Below are 21,625 nucleotides of genomic sequence, written 5' to 3' on the forward strand. Positions count from 1 at the left end.
TGCAGAAGCGGACAATGGAAACAATATATTTCTCTTATTTAACTGACAGTCAACATCCGTTCTCTTCGCTGTCAATGAACTCTCCCGAAACGTCAATCACTGGGAGCCCGTTCCCAGGTTCAGAGCAGGGGTAATTTAATTTTAATCACTCTCTCCTGCAGGATACACAGTCCAAAATTTCCCCCCTCTTCTCCTGCTTCCAAGGGGGAGTCTAATAATTTCAATCTATGGAAGTTTAATCTTTTACATAAGGCTTTCCGAGACCTTAACTTGTAAGCTCTTTGCTTCAGTCTATTTACAAAAGGGGAAGGCGGACTTCCTGTTTTGAACCTTCCCCGTTCGATGCCAAATTAAGATATTTAAAGATCCAATTTTCCGTTTTACTCACGGGTTGTTGTTTAAAATCCAATTGTCCACAAGAAAAAGTCAGCGCTCTCCGCCAACAGCAATGTGGCTTCACTCCGTGAAAGAAGCGGTCGATTCAAAGCACCGCGCCGCTCACCCCACGTCGCTCCGGATCCCCAAAACAGGGTTTCCCCGCGAGTAGGGGAGGCGCAAAAGGTGCCAGCCGAATCCCAGGTTCACAAGCTTCTTCCGCCTGTGATTTCAATGGGTCTCTGCCTTTGCCGTGGCGGTACACACCCAACTTTCCACGGAGCAAGTTCCTCCCGATCGGAGGAGCTCCGCCATTGCTGGGGCCGCCAACCCGGAAGTCTGGTCGTATGTATATCCTGTTCCTACATGCCAGTCAGACAGGTGGGCTTGCTGCATGATCCCACTTCCCATAACATATATTTACTGTATGTGCAATAGTGCACATCTGAAAAGTGCATTTGCCAGGGTCGGTTCAAGACCTTTTGGCACCTCACTCTGCCTCATGGCTGGGCCCACCCTGGCTTTTGCAGTCATGTTATGTTATACAAATTCAGCTCTTTATTTCTTAGCCAAGGGTCACCAGCAAATCATACAGTAGCGCAATTTAAAACATAGTGCATCACTGAGAATATAATTAAAACAAACTAGTAGCATAATCCATTGTAGTATCTAATCCATTGCAGCATTCAGTATTTTCCCCCAACAACATTAAATCTACAACAGTGCGAAAGTGTAACATTCACTACAGAAAAAGGGTCCTTCTCGTTTACACTTTAGCCCAGCGCTTCCAGCAACAGAGCTGACAGTCCTCAGCCTTGCTCCAAATCGTGCTGGCAATCAATCTTATGGGATTCGGCCCATTCTTTTTTAATAGACAAAACCACAGAAAGCTAGCTAAGTCAAATATGATCCTGTGGGTCTGGTTTGTCAGCAAAATGACCAATATGTCACCACCTACCCAATCCTTTATGTCCCCCAGCCATTTTTGCTATAAATTTCTGCCTAGGGCAATTACAAAGACTGTACTGCAACACAATTATGTTCCAGAGTTTCCACTGTTGGTTGTCCACACTTCTTCCATGGCTGCTCCACAGAAATCCCTCTGAGCCATCCTAAAGTGACTGCAGAAAGGAAATTGTTTAGTGTTGCCAAGCTGATTAGTCTTTGGCACTTTGTTATCTATGTTTTGTTGAGTATGGGGGAAGGGAACTCATGTTATCCAATCTTGGGTAGAAGGGAGATGTTATTTGGGTAATAATCTCTGCCAACAGCTCATGAAAATCCACATCCATGATATGCTGTCTCATCACATTGAGAGCTTTATTTTCTCCCAGCATGAACATAAGATGAAAATCCTATCCTGAAAAATCCTGTACTGGCTATCAGATTAATGGCAAAATTTAACCCAATCAAAAAGGTTTTAGCACCCAGTACCTTCTGCCAATGAGCATATCTAGATTCCATACTCTCTAAATGCAGAACCTGTTCACCACTAGGCAGGCAAAGGCAAGTATCCAGACAGATTGTTTGGCAGTGGGTGAGAAAGTAATTAACCCCAAAAATCTTGAGTCAACAGCCTGACCGCAGACTCCCACGCCCTGCCTGTGAGGGAGTGCTACAAGGAACCAAAGCATTCCACTCCAGTCATGAAGTGTCTTCAAAAGAATGTAGAGCAGAGGAATTATGTCACTGAACTATGAATAGTTTTACTTCTTGCCTGGAATCATTGGGCCAGAAATGCCAACAGGATTTCCTGGGCCTAGTCCACTGTATGTGGATTGGGCTGCCTGCCCCCGCAGTCTATTGATGAGCTGCTCCCTATGTATATACTAGGGGCTGTGCCCCTGCTCACTCTGGTCTCCAACCACTCATTAGCCCTTCTGAGCTTCTGCTTCCTGCCGCATGCAAACTACTAAGCTCACTTTTCATCTTCACCATCCCATTTCTGAAGGCTCTTCTGTTTTGCAGTCCTACTTTTCACCCCTTTTTCACCTTCACTCCTGTATATATGCCTCTTGTGCTTGCTTCTGTGCAATCCCTCTTGAACACAAACCATGCCCCTGGTAACTTCCTGCATCTTCCTCCTTCCAGGCATTATGTTAAATGCTGACCATGGGATCCTCCAGTCTGGAGCTTGGCCTTTACATTTCTACATTAGCCGTGGCTTCTGGACTGACCTCGAGGGTAGCCCCACATACAGTAATCAATTTTCAGGGTGGACAATCACAAACAAACATCTTCCCAGCTTAATCTAGGCAGTGCAACCAAGCTAACATTCAGATAGCTAGGTGGTGGTTTGGTGCAGATCAAGGTTCCAGCCAAACATGAACGCTGAGCTGATATGCACTGAGGCACTTGCTGTTGGCTCATATAGAGGTGGCTACACATACTTGGCCAATTGTCCACCTTCGCTTGGAGAAACCATTAGGAACATTCTTTTTTTAGAGAGAGTGAGAGAAACACATTGTAGCCACTACCAATTTCAAGAAGGAAGAGTTTCAGGAGGAGCTGTATCTTCTGTTGTGCACCATATTCAAGGCCTTTGAAATATTTAAAGATAATGGGATGGAATTCAATATCACACTCTTTGCTTGCTCCATCTGGGCAAACAGTTTGGCGTTCTCCCCGCCCCCAAACCTCGAGTCAATTGCGGTGTGTACGAAGGGAGAGGAGGACGAAGCCCTGTTGCACAAGGGACAGTCCTTGCACAGGACTTCCACTTATGGTGCTCATTAGATCAATCCCATTCAAGAGTCACCAGATAGGATGTATGTTTGCATGCCATGGATCTCTAATGCACCACTTATGGCTAGTTCACACATTTAGGCTCACCACTTGAAGTCTGTAGCAACCAATGATGACTCAGCATGTGTGAATGAGTCATCACAGATAAAGTGTTGCACAATTTTCATACCTCCTTCTGCCACCCAGCCCAAGCCCACCGCAAGGAAGCTTCCCTCTGGGCCAGTTCAAACATGCAGCATCAAATGGTGATTTGTATGCCTAAATCCACCACCACAACCAGTCAGACACCATCAAGGACCTCACACCCAAGACCTTTCAGTGGAGTAACTGTTATTCTAAAGCAGCAATGCTGCAGCAAGCAAAGGCTCTTACAGCTCAGACAGCTGCCTGTGGCTACAAAGCCAGACAGGATGTGTGTGACTGCTGCCATGGAAACAAAGGGGCAGTCCATCCTTATTGAGCACAGGATATGAGCTCAGTGTGTGTCATATGACCTGTACAGGATGTACATGGGTGGAGTTTGGAGTTTCTCTCTGTTTGTTGAAGAGAGCAGACATCTTTTACTGTATGACTGCTATAGACAGAAATAAAAGCAATGTAGATACATTTCTGTCTGAGTCTCATTCCCCTCCCTGGGGATATGCAGGGAGGAGGAGAAGGAGGAGAAGCAGTTGGTGTGTTTTTCTCACAGCCTGAGGAAAATCGCCGGAACGGACCTCATGTGTTTTTATCCTGCCGGGAGTCGCCGGAGGGAGGTCAAAGGAATTCAGCCGGTGCCTGCAGATAGGCACATACCTCTGACCGAGCCTGAATTACAATAGTGGTAGCAGAGGATGGTTTCTGACCGAGCCTGAATTACAGTAACATGGTCACACCTTCATCTGCCAGTCACCCAAACTGCACAGTAACCACGTATAGTGGAATCCCATACATGCATGTGTGAACTATGACACAATCCTATGTGGATTCACTTGGAAGAATGTCCCCCTGTAGTCAGTGGGCCCTACTCCCATATGAGTGTTTATTGTAAAGGCTGCCATCCTAAACACAGTTACACGGGAGTAAGTTTCTTTCTTCTTCTTTTTTTATTAAATTTTGACATAAATATATTTCACAAACGTACAAACGTTTGTTCTTTTGTACACGGGAGTAAGTTTCATTGAGCTTAGAGCAAGTGTGGGGAACATGAACTGTTCATCTTGTGTCTGCACTATGAAGATAGACTTCTGTTCACAGATGGGTTACTTCAGAACAGATAAGTCTTAAAGCCTGCCTTCTCTCTCATCACGCTGAGACAAAAGAGATGCTGCAGCCATGATTTTCTGCCCTGGCTGCCTGAACTAATTACAGTCAGTGACTGTAGAGTTCTCTGCACTTTGATTCCATGTGCTGAAGAACTGAGTGGGGAGGACAGAACACTCTCTTGACTCGGACTGCATCTTCTAAGACTGCTTAGAGTGCTTTCAACTTTCATTTAAAATTTGATATGCACAAACTCCTTAGGACTAATGCAGACTAAAAGCACAGTGTGAACACACCCCAAGAACCGAACAAGGAGAGAGAAGGGGCATGGGTTTTTTATATTATTATTAAACCTTTGATCTTAAAATTTACAACATATGATTTCTGGCTCTCAGCAAAAGGATGAAAGCAAGGATGGAGGATGAAATGCTGTTCCAATGCATGCTCAGAAAGTAACATTTAAAATGACAAAGTCCCTGACTCCTTTTTGAGGAAATGCAAAAGACTGGTGTAGCCTCCAACATTTTCCCTTACGAAAAATGGTGGGATAGGCAGTGGCGTAGCGTGGGTTGTCAGCACCCGGGGCAAGGCAAGTAATTTGCGCCCCCTAACCCTTGGATTTGCGCCCCCTAACCCTAACCCCCAGATGTTGCACCCGGTGCGGCCGGCCCCCCCTGCACCCCCACGCTACGCCACTGGGGATAGGTATCATGCCCCAGTTGCTGCCCTTAGATTCGGAGGATGTGTTCCTTGTTGTTGTTTTTTTAAGAGCTCCAGAACCTCAAGTAGGGCAGTGTACCCATTACCTCTTGCTATGGCTCCACTGCTGGTGTTTGAAGCTGAGTACACATGACACTAGCCACAATCCATAAGTATCCTACAGCTTCTTGAGAAATACTGCTCAATTTGCTTTCCCTTATACCAGCCTCCATCTGATTGCAAACCAGAAGCTACAGTTAAGCTGCGGTGCATAGAGTTCAGGAAGCCATTGCTCATCCACAGATGCCTGCATATGCGCAGACGGCAACTTCAGTGAATTGGAGTTGAATTGGAGTTCAGCACAGGGAAACAGGCAATGGGCATCATCTCTGGACTGAACAGCAGCATAAGAATGTGACTTGAAACACAGCAGGGGAAACATCATGTCTCTGATGTGCACATAGTATTGCTTTGGAGTAGCAGCTGCATCCCCCTCCAGTGCCTGCCCTTCTCCCTCACTTGGGCCTCCTCCACTTTTGTATGAGTCTGAGCAGTTTTCTCCTTTCCCAGGGAACTCTGAGCTCCTTAGTGCTCAGAGCAAATGTTAATCTGGAGAAGATCAGAATTGGCTTTTACTCTGATTGAGTGCTGAAGAGTGGTTTCAGGACAAGAGAAAGTGTGGACAAGCCCTCAGAGTTGTCATCTTCAGTCCAGGAGACTGCCTAATTTGAAGAGCTCCAGGGCAGCAAGTCTTTATGGAATAGTTGTGTTTGCCTTCCTGGTGGGTGGGTGGGTGGTTAATTCGCCTATCCATCTCTCCTGCCTGGTGCAGCAATATTCATCTTACAGCAGGCAGGAGAAGGTGGTGGTGAACAGGCTGCTTGAGGAGTGGGTAAGAGCCCCCATATCTACAGGCTGGCACCCTGACCTGGATCTCTTAAAGCTTACAGGCGCAGTCCACGTGTCTGGAGCAGGCAGTACAATCTGCTGAGGATGTGCAGAGATCTTCGCAGACATTGAAAAGGGGGTGGGGTCCACCTGAAAGCAGAACTGCCCTGCCAAATCAGCTCCAGTAATAATCCAGAGTAAGCAGATGCATTTACTAGATGTCCCTTAGGTGTCTAGAAAGCTAACTTAGATCACTGGGTAGCTGGGCTCCAGCATGATGCAGGCATCATTCTCACACACACCAGTGCCTGGAGGTCTTAATAATAATAATTTATTATTTATACCCCGTCCATCTGGCTGGGTTTCCCCAATCACTCTGGGCGGCTCCCAACAGAATAGCAAGGATGGCTCTTTTCATAGCATGATGACCCATCTGGGGAAGCCAGGTCCCATGTGAGTTCCAGGATTGGAGCCCAACCAAAGGCCGGGCTTTTACGCCAGCTGAACCCCACTCCTTGATTCGAGGAGCATGTATCTACCTGTATCTTTTCAGCAAGTCTGAGGGGCATGTCTGAATATGAAGAAAGAGGCCTGGACACTCTCTATATTCCACCAGTAGCAATAGTCTCATTGGCATATGAGAGAGTGAGGAGCTCAAAGGAGCATCAGACACTTTTCTACCCTGTCATCTGCTACTATCTGCCATCACTGCCTTCCACTACACTTGGCAAGGTGGCAGAGCTGCAGCTGTGAGAGGGTGGTGGTCAATGGGGGAGAGTGGGAAGAGGAAGAGCACCTGCTTTGCATGCAGAAGATCCTAGATTCATGCCCTGGCATCTCCAGGTAGGGCTGGGATTTCCCCTAGTCTGGAACTGGGGAGCTGCCTGCCGAGTTGGTGTAGACAAAACTGAGCTAGATAGATGAATAGGTCTGACTCTGTATAAGGTTTCTGTGAGGTATTGAGGTGATAGAAGCTGAAGCAGGAGAGGTGAGAAAAACATGGGGACCCACAAGTTGTGGCTGGGCTTGATAGCAAACCATTGATTCTAGGAGCCATTGCAGATGTGTTAGAAGGACTTTGAATTCATGGATGTGGTGCCACGATGCCTACTGAGCAACTGCAGTCTGGTGGTTCCTCAAAACGGAATAAGGTAGTAGGGCTTAAGAACATGGATGGAATGGAAGGCTTTTAAAGAAATTACAAAGCAGCCTCATATTATGTGTCTTCCTTGTTAGACAGTGCATCAGCAACAAATTTTAAGAGAGGTTGCAACGCAAGTGCATACATTCATCAAAGTAATTTGTTGCTTCACCATAGGTCATAACTAGCAAATGCATGGATTGGAATCATTCCAAAGAGATTTCAGTTCTGGAATAGATTTAGTGGAAGGAGAAAAATTCAAATATGTGTAGCGTGTTAAAGAGCAGGAGAAGGGAAATGGAAGAGGCAAAAGTTAAGAGCCTTAACAAAGCGGCCTGTGTGAAACTTCACCAGCTTCCAGAAGTAGCAAGTCAATCAAAGTAATTTGGATGCCCACCTACCCAAAGTGGCAGAGGAGTTTGCTCTTCAGTGGCTTTTTCATTGTGCATCTGCTCTGGAGTTTGTGACCAACATGGGTTGATCTAGAGGTGTGGGTCTGTGTGGGCACATATATGGCCCTGCCCTTTGGCCCTCTGATCTTTCCCTGCCCTGTGCTGTGGCCATTTTAATAAGCCAACCTCTCTGTAGCAAAGAGAAGGGTGGAGGAGAGAACTAGATGACCTCTCTTTTAGTATCTACCAGCTCAGAAGAGAACAGAATTGTCATTAAGGAGGGGAGGAACCGGGATTTGCTAATAGGCTGACTTGACCAGGTTTACACCAGGGCTGGCCTTGGCCCTTGCTTCTCCAGCCTCCCTGGATCTTAAGCTGCCAAATCTCCCAGCGGTTTCAGTCATCACCTTTTGCAGCTCCTGTCTCCCTTTTAATGAGCATCCCTGCGTGCTCCCTGTACCTGTGAACAGCTCTGTGTCTGTAGCTCCTCTCCACCTGCTGCGCTTATGCCTTGCTGCCTTGGGGGATTTGGGCTGGAACCAATCAGTCAAGAAGCATTGGTGGTAAGAGTTGGTGGTGGCTTACATTCAAGGTGCATGCAGCTGCGGGGGCTTTTATTTCCTCTCTTTTCTTTCTCACTCTCCACATTTTTCCTTTTATTTGGGATGGCTGCATATGGCTCTCTGTGCTGCTAGGCGAAGTGGGTCTGAGATCTGTGAGCCATAGGATTCAGTCCCCAAGGGCCGCTCCATGTCCTCGGGCAAATAGCTGCAGAAGTGGAGTATTTCTGGTCGATCAAGGCAAAGTGGGTGAGGGAGATGGGAAGGGCCATTCATGTGGCATCATCAAGGCTTCACAGAGCTCTGCCAGGGGCCTGTCACTCACTCGTGTGCGGCTTGTTGCTGCTGTCATCAACTTTCTCTGAGTAAAGTCTGATGACAGCACACAAGTCCCTTCCCTGGGATGAAGGGCTAATGGGCTGTTTAATCCCGGAGAAGGGACCAGTGCTGGGATGAGCGGTAGGAAGGCAAAGACAAATCTTAATCAAGGCAGCTTTTGGTGCCCCGGGGCCAACCCACAAATAGTTAGCCATTGGGATAGTGTGCTGAGAGAGAGACAGCTATGGAGATTGACAGCACCCAAAGAATATCACCCCACTTGTAAAAAACCCACACACAAAAACCCAAAGCAAAACCCACACAATGTACTTCATTGCATTCACAGTTGAGTAGCACACACATTTATACTGAATTTATTTCCTTTATTGGATTATCCCTGGATTGGGAAAATCCAAATGTAATGGGGGAAAGTGTGGACTGCTAGTTGGATGAAGAGGACGTAATGTGAACAGCACCAAAAAGAATGGAGACACAAGCAGCTTCAAATCCACATTAAATTTCTGTGTGGACTAGTTCAGGGGTGGGGAATCTTTGGCCCATGGGCCATATTTGACCCATCTGAAGTCCTAATTTGGCCCTCAAGGCTGTTTGGAAGCCACACCCACCTGCCCCACACCTGACATCATATATGACATCAGGTGAGGAACAGAAAGCCATGGAATAATGGGGGGCTTAAACTGGGCTCCCAATCGTCTCCCCTTTGGAAGGATTCATCCTCCTTGGGTTCCCACCGTTGTTGACAAGTAGCCCATATGCCTGTGATACAAGCAGCTCTAGTGATGGCAAAAGAACACCAGCAATCCATCACGACCTGTCATCCAGCTGCTGCGTTGGCACAAAAACTTTCCTGGGCTTGAGTGGGGGAGAGCAGATGACGAGAATTTGTGAATAAAGCTAAACTGGAATATGAGAGGAAAGGTTCCAATAAAGTGGAAAGGTTTAGAAGAAGAATAGAGAAGATCAGGGAAGCACAGAAGGTTTAAACTTGGTTAGAGGGACTGATTGTTCCTATCAAAGCTGCCAGGTTGGGCCAGTCTAGTGGTTCATTTAGCCCAGACTCCTTGCTTTCAACTGCACCAAATGTTGCTGAGAAACAGAAGGGACCCACACCTTATTATTTGTTCCTAATATCTGGTACTAGCATTCAGTGACCACCTTAGCCAGTGGCTTTCAGCAGCAGAGTGTTGTGTTGTGGAGGTGCTTGCCTGGCCTCCCAGAAGAGGGAGAGGCAAAGAGGAGGCCGCACTGACAGCACCATGCAAAATCAAGGCCGTAGCACCTGCCCACTCTAGTCTCTGGCACTGGAAACAGAAACCCATGAATTCTGGCCCTTCCGCCCAACCCTGCGGTCACTTTGTGCCCTTGCCAAGCTGTTTGGCTGCATACTAAACCTTGCAGCTTTGCTTGTATTTTCACCCCTTCAGCACAAATAAGCAAGTACAAGTATACTTCCAAAAAACTCATTTTTTCCACTTCCCTCAGAGCTTTTCCCTCTGATTCCTCTCCATGTCTGTTCGCCACAGTTCAGTGCAGAGATGGGTCTGCCTAAGTCCACTGAAATCAGGAGGCTATGAGGGCACATGCTGTAGCTCAGTCTTGGATTATGATCATTGTACTGTATCTTAGGACTGCATGGATAGTCCAACCCCTCCTTTCTTCAGTCTCTGCTACCGACATTGGAATGGACCTTTTCCTAACTACTCCATACCGTCTAACATTTCTCCGATGGAAATTGGGACATCCCATTCCATAATGAAAATCTTACTAAGTTGCCCCAGCCACTATGGGCAGCTTCCAACATATAAAAATAATAATAAAACATTAAACATTAAGAAAAACTTAATCCCTATACAGGATTGCCTTCAAATGGCTCAGAGGTTGGATAACTCCATTTATTTATTTATTTTATATTCCGCCCTATACCCGTAGGTCTCAAGGTGGTTCACAGAACAGATTCACACGTGGATCCCCTAGCTGTAAAATAAAAATATAGATTAATGCACTTCTAATGTTTTTATTTTAAATGTGCTTCAGTTTTGAATAGAGCAGTGGCACTCCTGGAGGGGATATTTTCCCCTATGCCATTTTCTTGCTCTGTATTGCTTACACACAAACACCACCAGGGAAAAAAAATCAGAAATGAATAAGTAGAGAAACAGCAGCTTGAAGTGGGGAAAACAGCATGGGTGGGATTTAGCTAAATTGTTTGAATGGAACGAGGTCTGCTTTTGCAGCAAAACTTCTCTCCCCCCTACTCTTGTGTGCACTCCCCCCTATACCCACTAAACTTGCTCTGGATGGTTGGGGGGACGGACCCAGATTAGGTTTATTTGGGGGCGCAGTGGAGAGGGGGAGTTCCGTTGTGAAAGTGGTCCTTGTTCCCTGCATGTGTGCCCAGTGCCATGTTTATTTCCAAACCATAGTGGGAAAGGATTAAACACTCCCCCAGTTCTGCTGCTCTGGTCAAAATCAGAACCCTACCAATCACCCCCACATGGCAGGTTTAGGTTCAAGCTATTTGTTCATTTGCTTTATTTAAAAGCATTTATAAACTGCTAAATATATCAGAAACCTCTAAGCAGAGGTCTAAAAGACAAATATTTTATCAGTAAAACATTAAAACAAAAACACAGCTTAAAACCAATAAAGTAGCAGTATAGAACACATAAGAGATATATCTCAAAGCAAATAAGAGAGAAATTCAGAGGATTCAAACACATGGAACAAGGCCCACTCTTGTGGTTCAAGGGAAGCACGGGCAAAAAGGTAAGTCCTCACAAGAAGTCTGAAGCAAGGGATCGTTGCCACTTCATGTAAGCTCAAGGAAAGGGCCTTCCACTAGGCAGGGGCAACAGCAGAAAATGTTTTCAGGCCAGACAGTGTTGGCATATTATGGAGCTCACATGTCACAGCTATTGTTACTTGTAATAAAGGCAGAACTTCACATCTGCCAAATGAAGTGTGTGATATGAACAAATGTGCTCACCTGTTGTCTGGGTTGCATGGTTCGTGGAACTGGATTTTTCTGTGTTGTAGAATTTCGGGTGCAGAGCTGTTGTATTTTAAGGGTAAGACTAGAATGAAGCAGGGCACCACAATTTCCCACTGTGGTCCAGTGTACACATTACAGAGAGATGAAGCACTCTTACAAGCCCTTTTTTAAACCTATTTGTGTCCTGAAGATACCTAGATGCTTTCTCTGTGCACAGGGCAGGGTGCAGATGCACCATGAGTACATGAAGGATCTCAGAGCACACCTGTTTTAACCCAAATTCCCTATTTTATCTACCTCTTTGATAGGTTGCGTGTGTGAAAGGCCATGTGACCAAGACCCTGAACTACCTGGAGATGAGTCCCTCAAGTGTCTTGAAGGGCACTGCTTTGAAACCTCACCCGCTCAACCCTGCTCGAATATTTTCCAGTGAGCCATCCAAAGCCAAGCTGGACCCATACAGTGGTGCCCTGAGTCCCTGGGACTGGACCAAGAACCAGACGGCCATGGAGCACTTCAACCAGCGAGCTAAGAGGAAGCCCTCCATGAAGGCGGGCCGAACCAAGAAGATCTTTGGCTGGGGTGACTTCTATTTCAACATCAAGACCCTGAAGTTCAGCCTGCTGGTGACAGGCAAGATCGTGGATCATATAAATGGCACCTTCAGCGTCTACTTTCGTCACAACTCCTCCAGCCTGGGCAATGTCTCCGTGAGCATTGTGCCACCCACCAAGGTAGTTGAGTTTGATGTACTGGTTCCCCCTATCCAAGCCCAGCACCTTCACCCTCAGCAGTCCACTTTAGCTGAGCCCAAGGAACCCAAGACCTTCAACTGTCACGTGGAATATGAGAAGACCAACCGGGCACGCAAGAACAAGCCTTGCCTCTATGACCCTTCTAAGATCTGCTTCACCGAGCACACGCAGAGCCACGCCGCTTGGCTGTGTGCCAAGCCCTTCAAGGTCATCTGCATCTTCATCTCCTTCTTCAGCATCGACTACAAGCTGGTCCAGAAGGTCTGTCCAGATTACAACTTCCAGAACGAGAACCCCTACTTTGGCTGATGAGGGGGGAAGACTTTGGGAGGGGGGACGGTGCAGAGGGGTGTTAAGTAAGTTGCACTCTTTTTATCAGGACAGGAATTGGAAGAACTTTGGCTGGCAGTGAAAGAAACAGGAGAGCCCCCCCCCCCGATGCTTAGTGAGAGAAGGATGGCCGGTTCTGAACAGGAACTGGATTCTGCTCCATCTCATAAGGCATTCCCTTCCCAGTGGCCACTGAACTTCCCAGGACTTTAGGAAAATAGAAACTGGCCAAAAGGACACTGTTGCTTTTGCTCCCCACTGTACCCCCTTTCCGATGCTGTTTAGGTCATCTCAAGGGAATTCCCAGCAATATGAAGAAATGGCTTGCTGTGGCTTTCATCTCTTTTGTGCATAAATGGACCCTGCTGCTTCTGTGGGTCTGTAACACTGACTTATATGAGAATGTCTTTCAGGATCATGCCTCCCATCTGGAATATAAGGTTCTGGTAGCAGCCAAAGGTCCCTCTGTGCATCTCTCTGTTTCTCTTCTCCTTGGACTGAGCCACAAATTGTCAGCTGAGTTGCTACTGAAGCTATTCATTGACCTGCCTGGGATTGTGGAAAAGCATATTAACCCACCGTGCCAACTCACCTCTTGCCAGATGCTCTACAATGGAAAGGACCAACAGAGGGCAGAAATTGCCAAACTCGGGAGCTTCTCTGTTCATATAATACAGGAATGTAATGTGCAATGGATCAATCATGTTAAATTGGGAGGGAGAGTGAGAATGTGTGTCAGCTGGAGTTAAGCTGAATGTAAACAGGGAGATTGGGGTTCGGTGGGTGAGATCATGTCAGAACACGGGGTTTGCATGAGAAACTGAAAGATTGGGAGGTGCATAAGAACACATTGATGCAACCGGGACTGTAACATTTCAGTGTGCGCACGGGCACGTCTGTGTGTGTGTGTAAGTGGAACTTTATGTTCATAGCAGAAGCCTGAGTTGAGTGTTAGTAGAAATTCAAATGAATGACTGTGAGATTCAACCGAAACACATATGTGTGCACAACTTAGGAAAGTGTGTGTGAGTGTGTGTGTGTGTGTGTGTGTGTGTGTATACACGGCATGACAGCGAGTAAGGATGTGTGCTATATTAGGTGTGCTCTTTTGGCCTTAATGGCATATGTATTTGCAAGTACATTTATTTAAGTCTGTATAACTAGGAATGCATATATGCCACCATGACAGTAATGAAGTGTGTGTGTTTTAATTAGGGCTGTAAGCATTCATTGATTTATTCTGCAGATTGATCAACTAGAGCTTTAATCTCAGATTAACATTTGTCCCCTTTGATTGAGTGGTGGGGCTAAGACTGAGCGGCACACTGTTGTGCAGTCCTTGCAGGTGTAGCAGTTTCCTCTTTCCAGCTGACACCCAGAGTTTCCAGATCTTTTTTCATTTCAGGGTGAAAACCCACTGGGGTTTTCCTGCCAGCTATATGAAGCACAAAGCAACTAGGGCTGACAGTGCTCATTTGAAAATCACATCAGTTTCTCTTTTAACTCTGGATCTTCCGCAGCACTTACAGGATTTTGAAGTTGTTCCTTTTTGAAGACATTTTGGTTCTGATGACTTTACTGTAACAGGGAATGCTCTGCACAAGAAAGAAAAATGTAAAGGATGATCAATCCTTCTTAATAGTGGTGAGCGGTAGCTTTTGTTGATTAAATTTTAAGCTATCTCACATTTTATAGGAGGCCATGCCTATCCTGCTGTATCATAAAAAGGCACCTGCATTTTTGTGGTTTAGGTAAGGTGCAGATTTATTTAAAGACAATTGACAACCCTACTTTCAATATATTCATATATTTCAGTGTAAAGATTTCGTTAAAGGGTATGAAGAGACATTTGAGTTTGCATGTGTAAGTATGAGTGTGTGCTATCAGGAATCTGAATGCTTGCGTAAGGAGTGTCCGTATAAATCAGTGGCAGCGTAGGTGAGATGGTGTTAATGGGAGTCTGCATGTGATTGCATGTGCTGGTGGGGTGTGAGAGAGAAGTTGGCTTACTAAACTGTATGGGAGGGAGATGAACAGATTCATTTTTTGGAAGAATGTATGGCTGGGCTTGCTTACATGAGTCTTCTAGAAGAGTTACTTTGAAAGCGATTTCTGCAATGCTCCTGCGCTCCCCTGCTCCCTCTTGCACATGGTGTGTCTAGAGGACTTTGGGTGTTCCATGAGAGGCTAGTCTATAGTCTGTCCTGGCTTCAGAGGGGTGGGTAGACTCTAGTAACATTGCAACTACTTCTAACATTCTGGCTCAGTGATGCTTTGAATTCCCTTGATTCCTTCCTCTTCCTCGGCCTCTCCCTTCCACCCATGGCCCTTGCAAGAATTACAAAGGGTTTCAAGTTGGTTTTTAGTGATTGCCACATGCCAGGTATAGAAATGAAGAGGGGAAATGATATGCTTCTTTTTTTGACAATCAGTATTGTTTGTTGGTTGGTTAGTTTGTTGGTTAGTTAACAGCAAAACAGTAATATACGTGTGGCTCTTCAGGTTTGAATGCATACAGTAAAAAGCAACTGCAAAATAAGGAACAATTTAATTGTGTGCTGCCATTACAAAATCAGACAGTTGGAATATTTTCTGATGTACAACTTCAAAAACATTTATTGTCATTAAGACAGTCATTTATTCATTTTTGAAAACAACGTGAGTCAAGTACTAGTAAAAGAAGTATGGCAATACCATATGGTTCAGTCATTTCTGGACTATGACATTTGTTAAAATGTTTGAGTGCTCCCTCCTGCAAACAAACATTCAGCTTGCATGTGAGGAAGGAGCCTAACTATCTCTCTGTCAGGCTAGCTTTCTACATGTTGGTTTGGGGTTATGGTTTGGCTTGGTTTTAACAAGGGCATCCAGACATTCATTCCTCCCCCTACATTCTGAAGTAGTACAGTTCTGGGAAGGCAGTATCACCTGATGTGCAGTTCAGCTGCAAGAGCTTAAACACCAGAGATGAAACTTTAGATTGCTTTTCAAAATTGCAAATCAAATCGGATGACAAAATGTGACTCATTGGAGAGTGGCCTGAATTTTAACTTGCACCTTTTTATGTGAAGGTAGCTTTGACTGAGAATAAGTCACTCTGCCTTCACCTAAAAACAACTTTGCTTCCAAGGGTGAAGGACATGTGACACACATCCAGCCAGTTGTGGAATATGTTAGGCAAGCTGCATCGTGCTGCATTCACACAAATGGTGAATTATGAACTCACACTAACAGCGGGTGATGAATTCAGAAACACAGCCAATTCACATATAACCAAGTGACTGATGTCTTGGGGACCTCTGTGGATGATGTTTACAAATGAAATAAAAGATTCATGTTGGAATCCATGAGTTGTAGATCATGAATCTAAAGGCTCATCCCAGCTGTTAAGGGATCCCACCTGGAATTTGCATGGCCAAATGGTGAATCATCCAGTTTTGCCAGTTCTAGAGGTAGAGGCTGTACCTTCACTACTCTCCTACTTGTTGCAGGACACGGGTGGCACTGTGGTCTGACCCACTGAGCCTCTTGGGCTTGCTGATCGAAAGATAGGCAGTTCAAATCAGCACGATGGGATGAGCTCCCATTGCTGTGTCCCAGCTCCTGCCAACCTAGCATTTTGAAAGTGCACCAGTGCAAGTAGATAAATAGGTTCCACTGTGGCAGGAAAGTAAATGGCATTTCCATGCGCTCTGGCTTCCATCATGGTGTTCCATTGTGCCAGAAGAGGTTTAGTCATGCTGGCCACATGACCCAGAAAGCTGTCTTTGGACAAATGCCGGCTCCCTTGGCCTGAAAAGCGTGATGAGCGCCACACCCTATACTGTCTAGGGGTCCTTTATCTTTACCTTACTTGTTGCAGCAAAGCTAGAGAAGTACAGCAGCCCAGCTGAAAGTGTGTGCAGGCTAGTGTCTCTGCTGTTGTGTTTTGTGGGTGTACACAACCATGAACAGGGATGCTCATGCGCATCAGCTCATGTGATAGGCATGAATCTCATGCAGCTGTCGGTGTATGTAAGTGATTTTGTGAGTGCTTTCAACAATGTCTGATGTCTCTGTGGCTGTATCAGTGTACTTCCTATTGTGTTAGAACTAAGTGTAGATATGCTTAGTCTACACAATCACATCAGCGTTTCCTAAACTTCTCAAATTCTGTCCCCCCCTCCCACTGCTGCCACTTAAAATTGAAGGCATACTTCACCTGTATTCTCAAAATGAGATAAATATTTCCAGAACATTGGGGAAGCATTTTCCTTGGAATGACAGGTTATCCTAGTCAGTATTCTTTCCCAGCATCCTTCCCTTTGCACACTCACACTCAGGGTTGGGACTATGACATGCTTTTGGGATTCCCCACATTTGTCTACTCTAGTGCAGGCTGCATTAGTGAGTCTGAATCCTCCCTGACTCCCTCCCTCAGGAAGATGTTACTTCACAGAAAGGATCCATGTTGCACAGAGCTTTCCTGCGTGAAAGGTAGAGAGCACAGGCGGGCAATCTGTGGCCCTCCAGATGTTGATGAACTACAACTCCCATCATCCCTACCATTGGCTGTGCTGGCTCTGGCTGATGGCAATAGGAGTTCAGCAACCTCTGGAGAAAGCCACTCTTACCACTGTCTGCACATGCCCCTGTTTACGTGTTTTGTGAACTTGCAAGTTTATACATGTTGCCAAGGAGGCATGTTATCTGGAATATTTAATCCAGAGCTTGTTGTGCTCTGTCTGATTGCTAGGGCGGACATTGGCAAACAACAAAGCCACATTGCCTGGATCAGCAGGTTGTACTAAGCTTATTTCTCTGATAGAGAGAGTAGCTGATGGAGCTTCAGAATCTAATGGCTACTGGGCAAGGAGTGGAGAATGGTGCTAGGGATCTGGCCTACTGAACCGGAGGCCTTAAAGTGCCCAGAAGGATGCCTGAACACAAATGGCATGGGTTTGGACCATGCAAGGACAGAAGGATGTTGAGATAAGAGAGAAAGGAATATGTTAATAATGTTCTGAAGAGGGGGAAGGAACAGGTTTTGCCATGACCCAAGACTTTGGGATCGTCACAGCTATGTAGTGGGACACTTGGGACAGCTAGGTGCAGGTTTTGTGGATTTTTATGCTGCAGTCTGCAGATACTGCGCGGTGGGGTGATCTCTATCATTGGTTTTCAACCGGTGTGCTGTGGCACCCTGGGGTGACTCGAGGAACATTCCGGGGAGCTCGGGGGGGGGGGCGCATCCTTTCATTAAATTGCAGCCCATATCTTTCTGCATTATCTTTCTCTCTGAGGAACATTCAGGGGAGCCAGAAGCTTTAACTTACAGCCCATTATCTTCCTGAAATAAAACAGCAGCAAAAAAAAGTGGGGAAACTCTTCTGTAAGACTGTTTATCTTCTTAAAATCTTTCCCCCACACCAACAAAAATCCTTCCCAGCTTCAGTAACGAACAGTTCCTAGTTTTACACAGAGGGCTTGAGAAATGCAAGAAATTAACAAAGTAGCTTGATAGTGTGTGTGCCCGGATGTGTGTGCGCTCTATACAGTGGCGTAGGAAGGGGGGTGCAGTGGGTGGGGGCCACCCCGGGTGTCATCACTGAGGAGAGTGACAAAATGGCAAAAAAATATGTGTTTTAAAATAAATTTTAAAAAATTGGGCTCACGACACTTTTTTGAAAAAAATAACTACTGCATCCCCCTTCCTACGCCACTGGTAGCTAGGTGAGGTGGGGGGCACTGGGTGCCACACCGCGGGGCCTGCAGCGTGCCTGAGCCACTTGTCTCTCCTGAGGGGGTGGCGCTGGGTGGACTGCCTGCAAGCTCCACACTGCTTTTTCGAGCAGCGCAGGGCTTGCGTCTGCCCACCGCTTCAGCCCCCCTACATCTGAGGGGGCGGTTGCGGAGAGGCTCCATGCAGCGCGCCCTGCCTTGGCTCACCCCTTCCCCATGGGCAGCTCGCTTCACCCCTGGCTGCAGGACACGTGCACCGCACCGGGAACCTGAGCAGACAGCTACTCCGCTGGCTCTATAAGGAGGTATTTAAAAATAACTCTGAAAGTGAGGAGTGTCTTCTGTGTTTCTCCTTCTATCCCCTGCCCCCGACAGCCCTCTCCCCGCTTCTTCTTTGCTTCTTCCTCCAGGCAACCACCCTCCTCCTTAACAGTCACCCAGCTTTATGGGCATGGAGGGAATGTTGCAGGAAAGGGCCATGTATGCATGTGTGTCCTGTGCTGTGTGTTTCTCACTTGCCTTCCCTGCAATAACAACATATTTCTGCTTCTGGTCTTAATCTTGTTTTGCCCTCTCCACCCTCACTTCCACCATGTGCACACTAATTTTTGGAAAGGCAGGCTGGGGCTGCCATGTGGAGTGAGTCAGCTCGGCCCTGCAGAGCAGTGGCATTGGTTGGGGTCCTGTCGACACAAGCGCTCCCAAAATGGCGCTGACAAGAGGTGGGGTGGAATGGGGCAGGGGCAGAACACTTACACACGTCCTGTGACGGAAGCCCAGTGTCAGCGGCTTCCACAGGGGATCTGCAGAAAGAATGTAGTTGGTCAAGGGAGCCGGGACTCCAAAAGGTTGAAAACCACTTCTATGGATCATTCAGGACCCTGGTAAGGATAAGGGAACCACAGGTCAGTTCCTTAAAATTCTCTCTATGTAATTTCAAAAACAGCCATTTCTACAAGATGGAACATGTGGAAGTTATGTTCGTTTGCAGTTCCTGAGTAACCCAAGGAAAATAAAAACAGGGCAGCAGGACAGAGGAGGCAAAGGAATGGAGCTAGCTCAAGCATGGTGTGGTGATCTATTCCATGAGGTCAAGCATACTTCAATCAAAGCTTAAAGCAACGTGTTTGAGGAGGGGGCTCACCAAAGACGAACAATGTGGTTTCTTGGGGAGAGATGTTGACTTCCTGAGGGAACATGATAACCTGAATCCAAGAATTATTAGACTGAGGCTGCGAAGGAATATTCCAAAGTCAACAGGGAATGTGCTAAATCACTGCAAGGTTCCTGCAGCCACAGACTGACTGAACTGTCCCAGCGGGCAAAGGTGAAGTCAATTGGGACAAGATGTTCCAAACCTATACCATGCTTGGACTTGGGTGGGGGTCAGAGGTGTCCTACATGGAAGCAGATGTAGGGGTCTTAATCTTTGGAGAAGCAAATGGTTAGTGATTAGGCTACTGGCAGAGCAGTGCCAGCCAGAAGGAACTTCTGGTCTCACTAGGGCAAAGGGAGACCAAGTAGTGGCTTGTGCTGCCTTGTGTTGGCAGTTGGCTGATAGCTTAGCCTCAAAATGAGGCATTAGCATACATCTAGAGTTCTTGCATCTTATGTGGTCACTTCCTCTGTGCTTGATACGAATCCACACTCACAGCACAATCTCCTGTTGAGCTAAGCTAAATGAACCACACAGTGCTGAGTGCCAGCTCACCTTCATAACACAACTGGTTGCTCACCCCCTATAAAGAGTATGGCAGGGGTCTCCAACGTGCTGCCCTCCAGATGTTGCTTGACCAAAGTCTCATCATCCTTCACTTTGGCTAGCTTGGCTGGGGGCTGATGGGAGTTGGAGTCCATCAACATCTGGAGGGTACCATGCTAGGTATTCCTGGAATATTGGATGCATCCAACATGCTTTCTTCATTCTTTAAGGCCTGGTTCAGCTCCTCTTGTGGCAGGCTGATTTGCCCTAGCACACAGTTGGCATTCAGTGGTGTATCCTCCCCAGTGTGTATGTGTGTATTGTTATCTTCAGTCATACCTGTTTTGTGTTTTTATGTGCATTTCCGTAAGCATCATTCCAGTCTCATGCTAGTGCAGAAAGAAATCTCCAGTCACTTCCATGTGGACGTACTGCACACACAAGTCCAGCTTCCTGCATGTATACATGTTTGGAACCCACTGCCAATTGCAGCTTCCCAATTGCACATGGCCAAATAGATTCATGAACAATCTTCACACATCATAATGTATACATGGTGGTGCATGCAATCTGTACATTCGAAGGAAAACCTGGGAAGCGATTCTTGGTCATTGCGTCTCAGTCTTGTTTTGTGTGTCCTTTCTCTGTCCATACAAGTTCAGATGGTTGCTCTGTTTAAATTAGGATGCAAAGAACACCTTACAAGGAGTCAGATAGTTACGTTACCAAGCCCAGTGCCATGTACTCTGCCCAGCAAAGCGTGTGCTCTCCTGCTGAGCTGTGACACTAGTAGGGGCTCCTAATGAGGAAATAACGTGAATCACAACTGTTTTCATTTGGAAAGGCCAGGCAGTTTTTAGCCAGTGAAGTAGTGAAGCTTGAAAACACGCCAGCAGCTCTTAATATACTCTTACATCTCTGAACTGTGAAGGAACCAAATATGTTTGTAAATACCTCATTACTTTTTAATCCAGCCTTTAGGGAGGAGGCAGGCAGGGAGGGGGAGGCAGGAGGTGGAAGGCGAGAGGCATGGAGTCCACAGGTGGTTGTGTCATTTGGAGTTTGTACTGCCGTGTACTCGTGTCGTGTATTGGTATGCATAACTATGCCTCTTTCCAAACATGGAGCCAAAGTTTGTACAATCCATTATCAACAGATTTTCTCCATGAACTCAGCCCCCTATTGCAGCTGATGGCATGAGAAGCATCATTATGTGACTCTTTGCTGTCAAGATCCTGTTTCACTGCCTCCATTCATTTCAGGCATCAGATCATACATAGCATCGAATGGCATAAGTCCCCACGTCAGTGGCAATTCCTGACCGGTTGCTGGAACGCTACTTGTTTCTGCATCTATTGTTGTGAGAAACACAAAGGGGTGTGTGTGTGTGTGTGTGTGTGTGTGTGTGTGTGTGTGTATGTGCAGATGTCAAGGGTGTGCATGCACATCTATTTGTATGTGTGAGTTGCTAGGTGTGGCAAGGGTGTGTGCAGTGTGTATGTGTAATTCAGACAGTACATGGCAGAGGGGACGCGGGTGGCGCTGTGGTCTAAACTTCCAAGCCTCTTGAGTTTGCTGATCGGAAGGTCAGCCGTTCAAATCTGTGTGACAGTGGTGGTGAACTCCCGTTGCTCTGTCCCAGCTCCTGCCAACCTAGCAGTTCAAAAGCATATCAGCGTGAGTAGATAAATAAGTACCGCTGCAGTGGGAAGGTAAATGGCATTTTCGTGCGCTCTGGCTTCGG

General features: G+C 46.4%; 1 protein-coding gene across 4 annotated transcripts in view; it reads left to right on the plus strand.

Annotated features, from left to right (window-relative positions):
• The window catches only part of NXPH4 (neurexophilin 4), a 97,895-nt gene extending 81,620 nt beyond the window's left edge, over positions 1-16,275 (plus strand). For 2 of the 4 annotated variants that reach the window (XM_081851822.1, XM_081851821.1), the window contains exon 2: positions 11,682-16,275. In XM_081851822.1, the coding sequence (XP_081707948.1) occupies positions 11,730-12,437 (708 nt within the window). In that variant the 5' untranslated portion in view covers positions 11,682-11,729 and the 3' untranslated portion in view covers positions 12,438-16,275. Of the gene's footprint in view, positions 1-7,943; positions 8,046-11,681 lie in introns of those variants that run through there. The other 2 variants (XM_081851819.1, XM_081851820.1) reach the window with 2 other exon arrangements.
• The last annotated feature ends 5,350 nt before the right edge of the window (positions 16,276-21,625 follow it).

The sequence above is a fragment of the Podarcis erhardii genome (genome assembly GCF_964252035.2).
Source record: "Podarcis erhardii genome assembly, chromosome: 2".
NCBI lineage: Eukaryota > Metazoa > Chordata > Lepidosauria > Squamata > Lacertidae > Podarcis > Podarcis erhardii.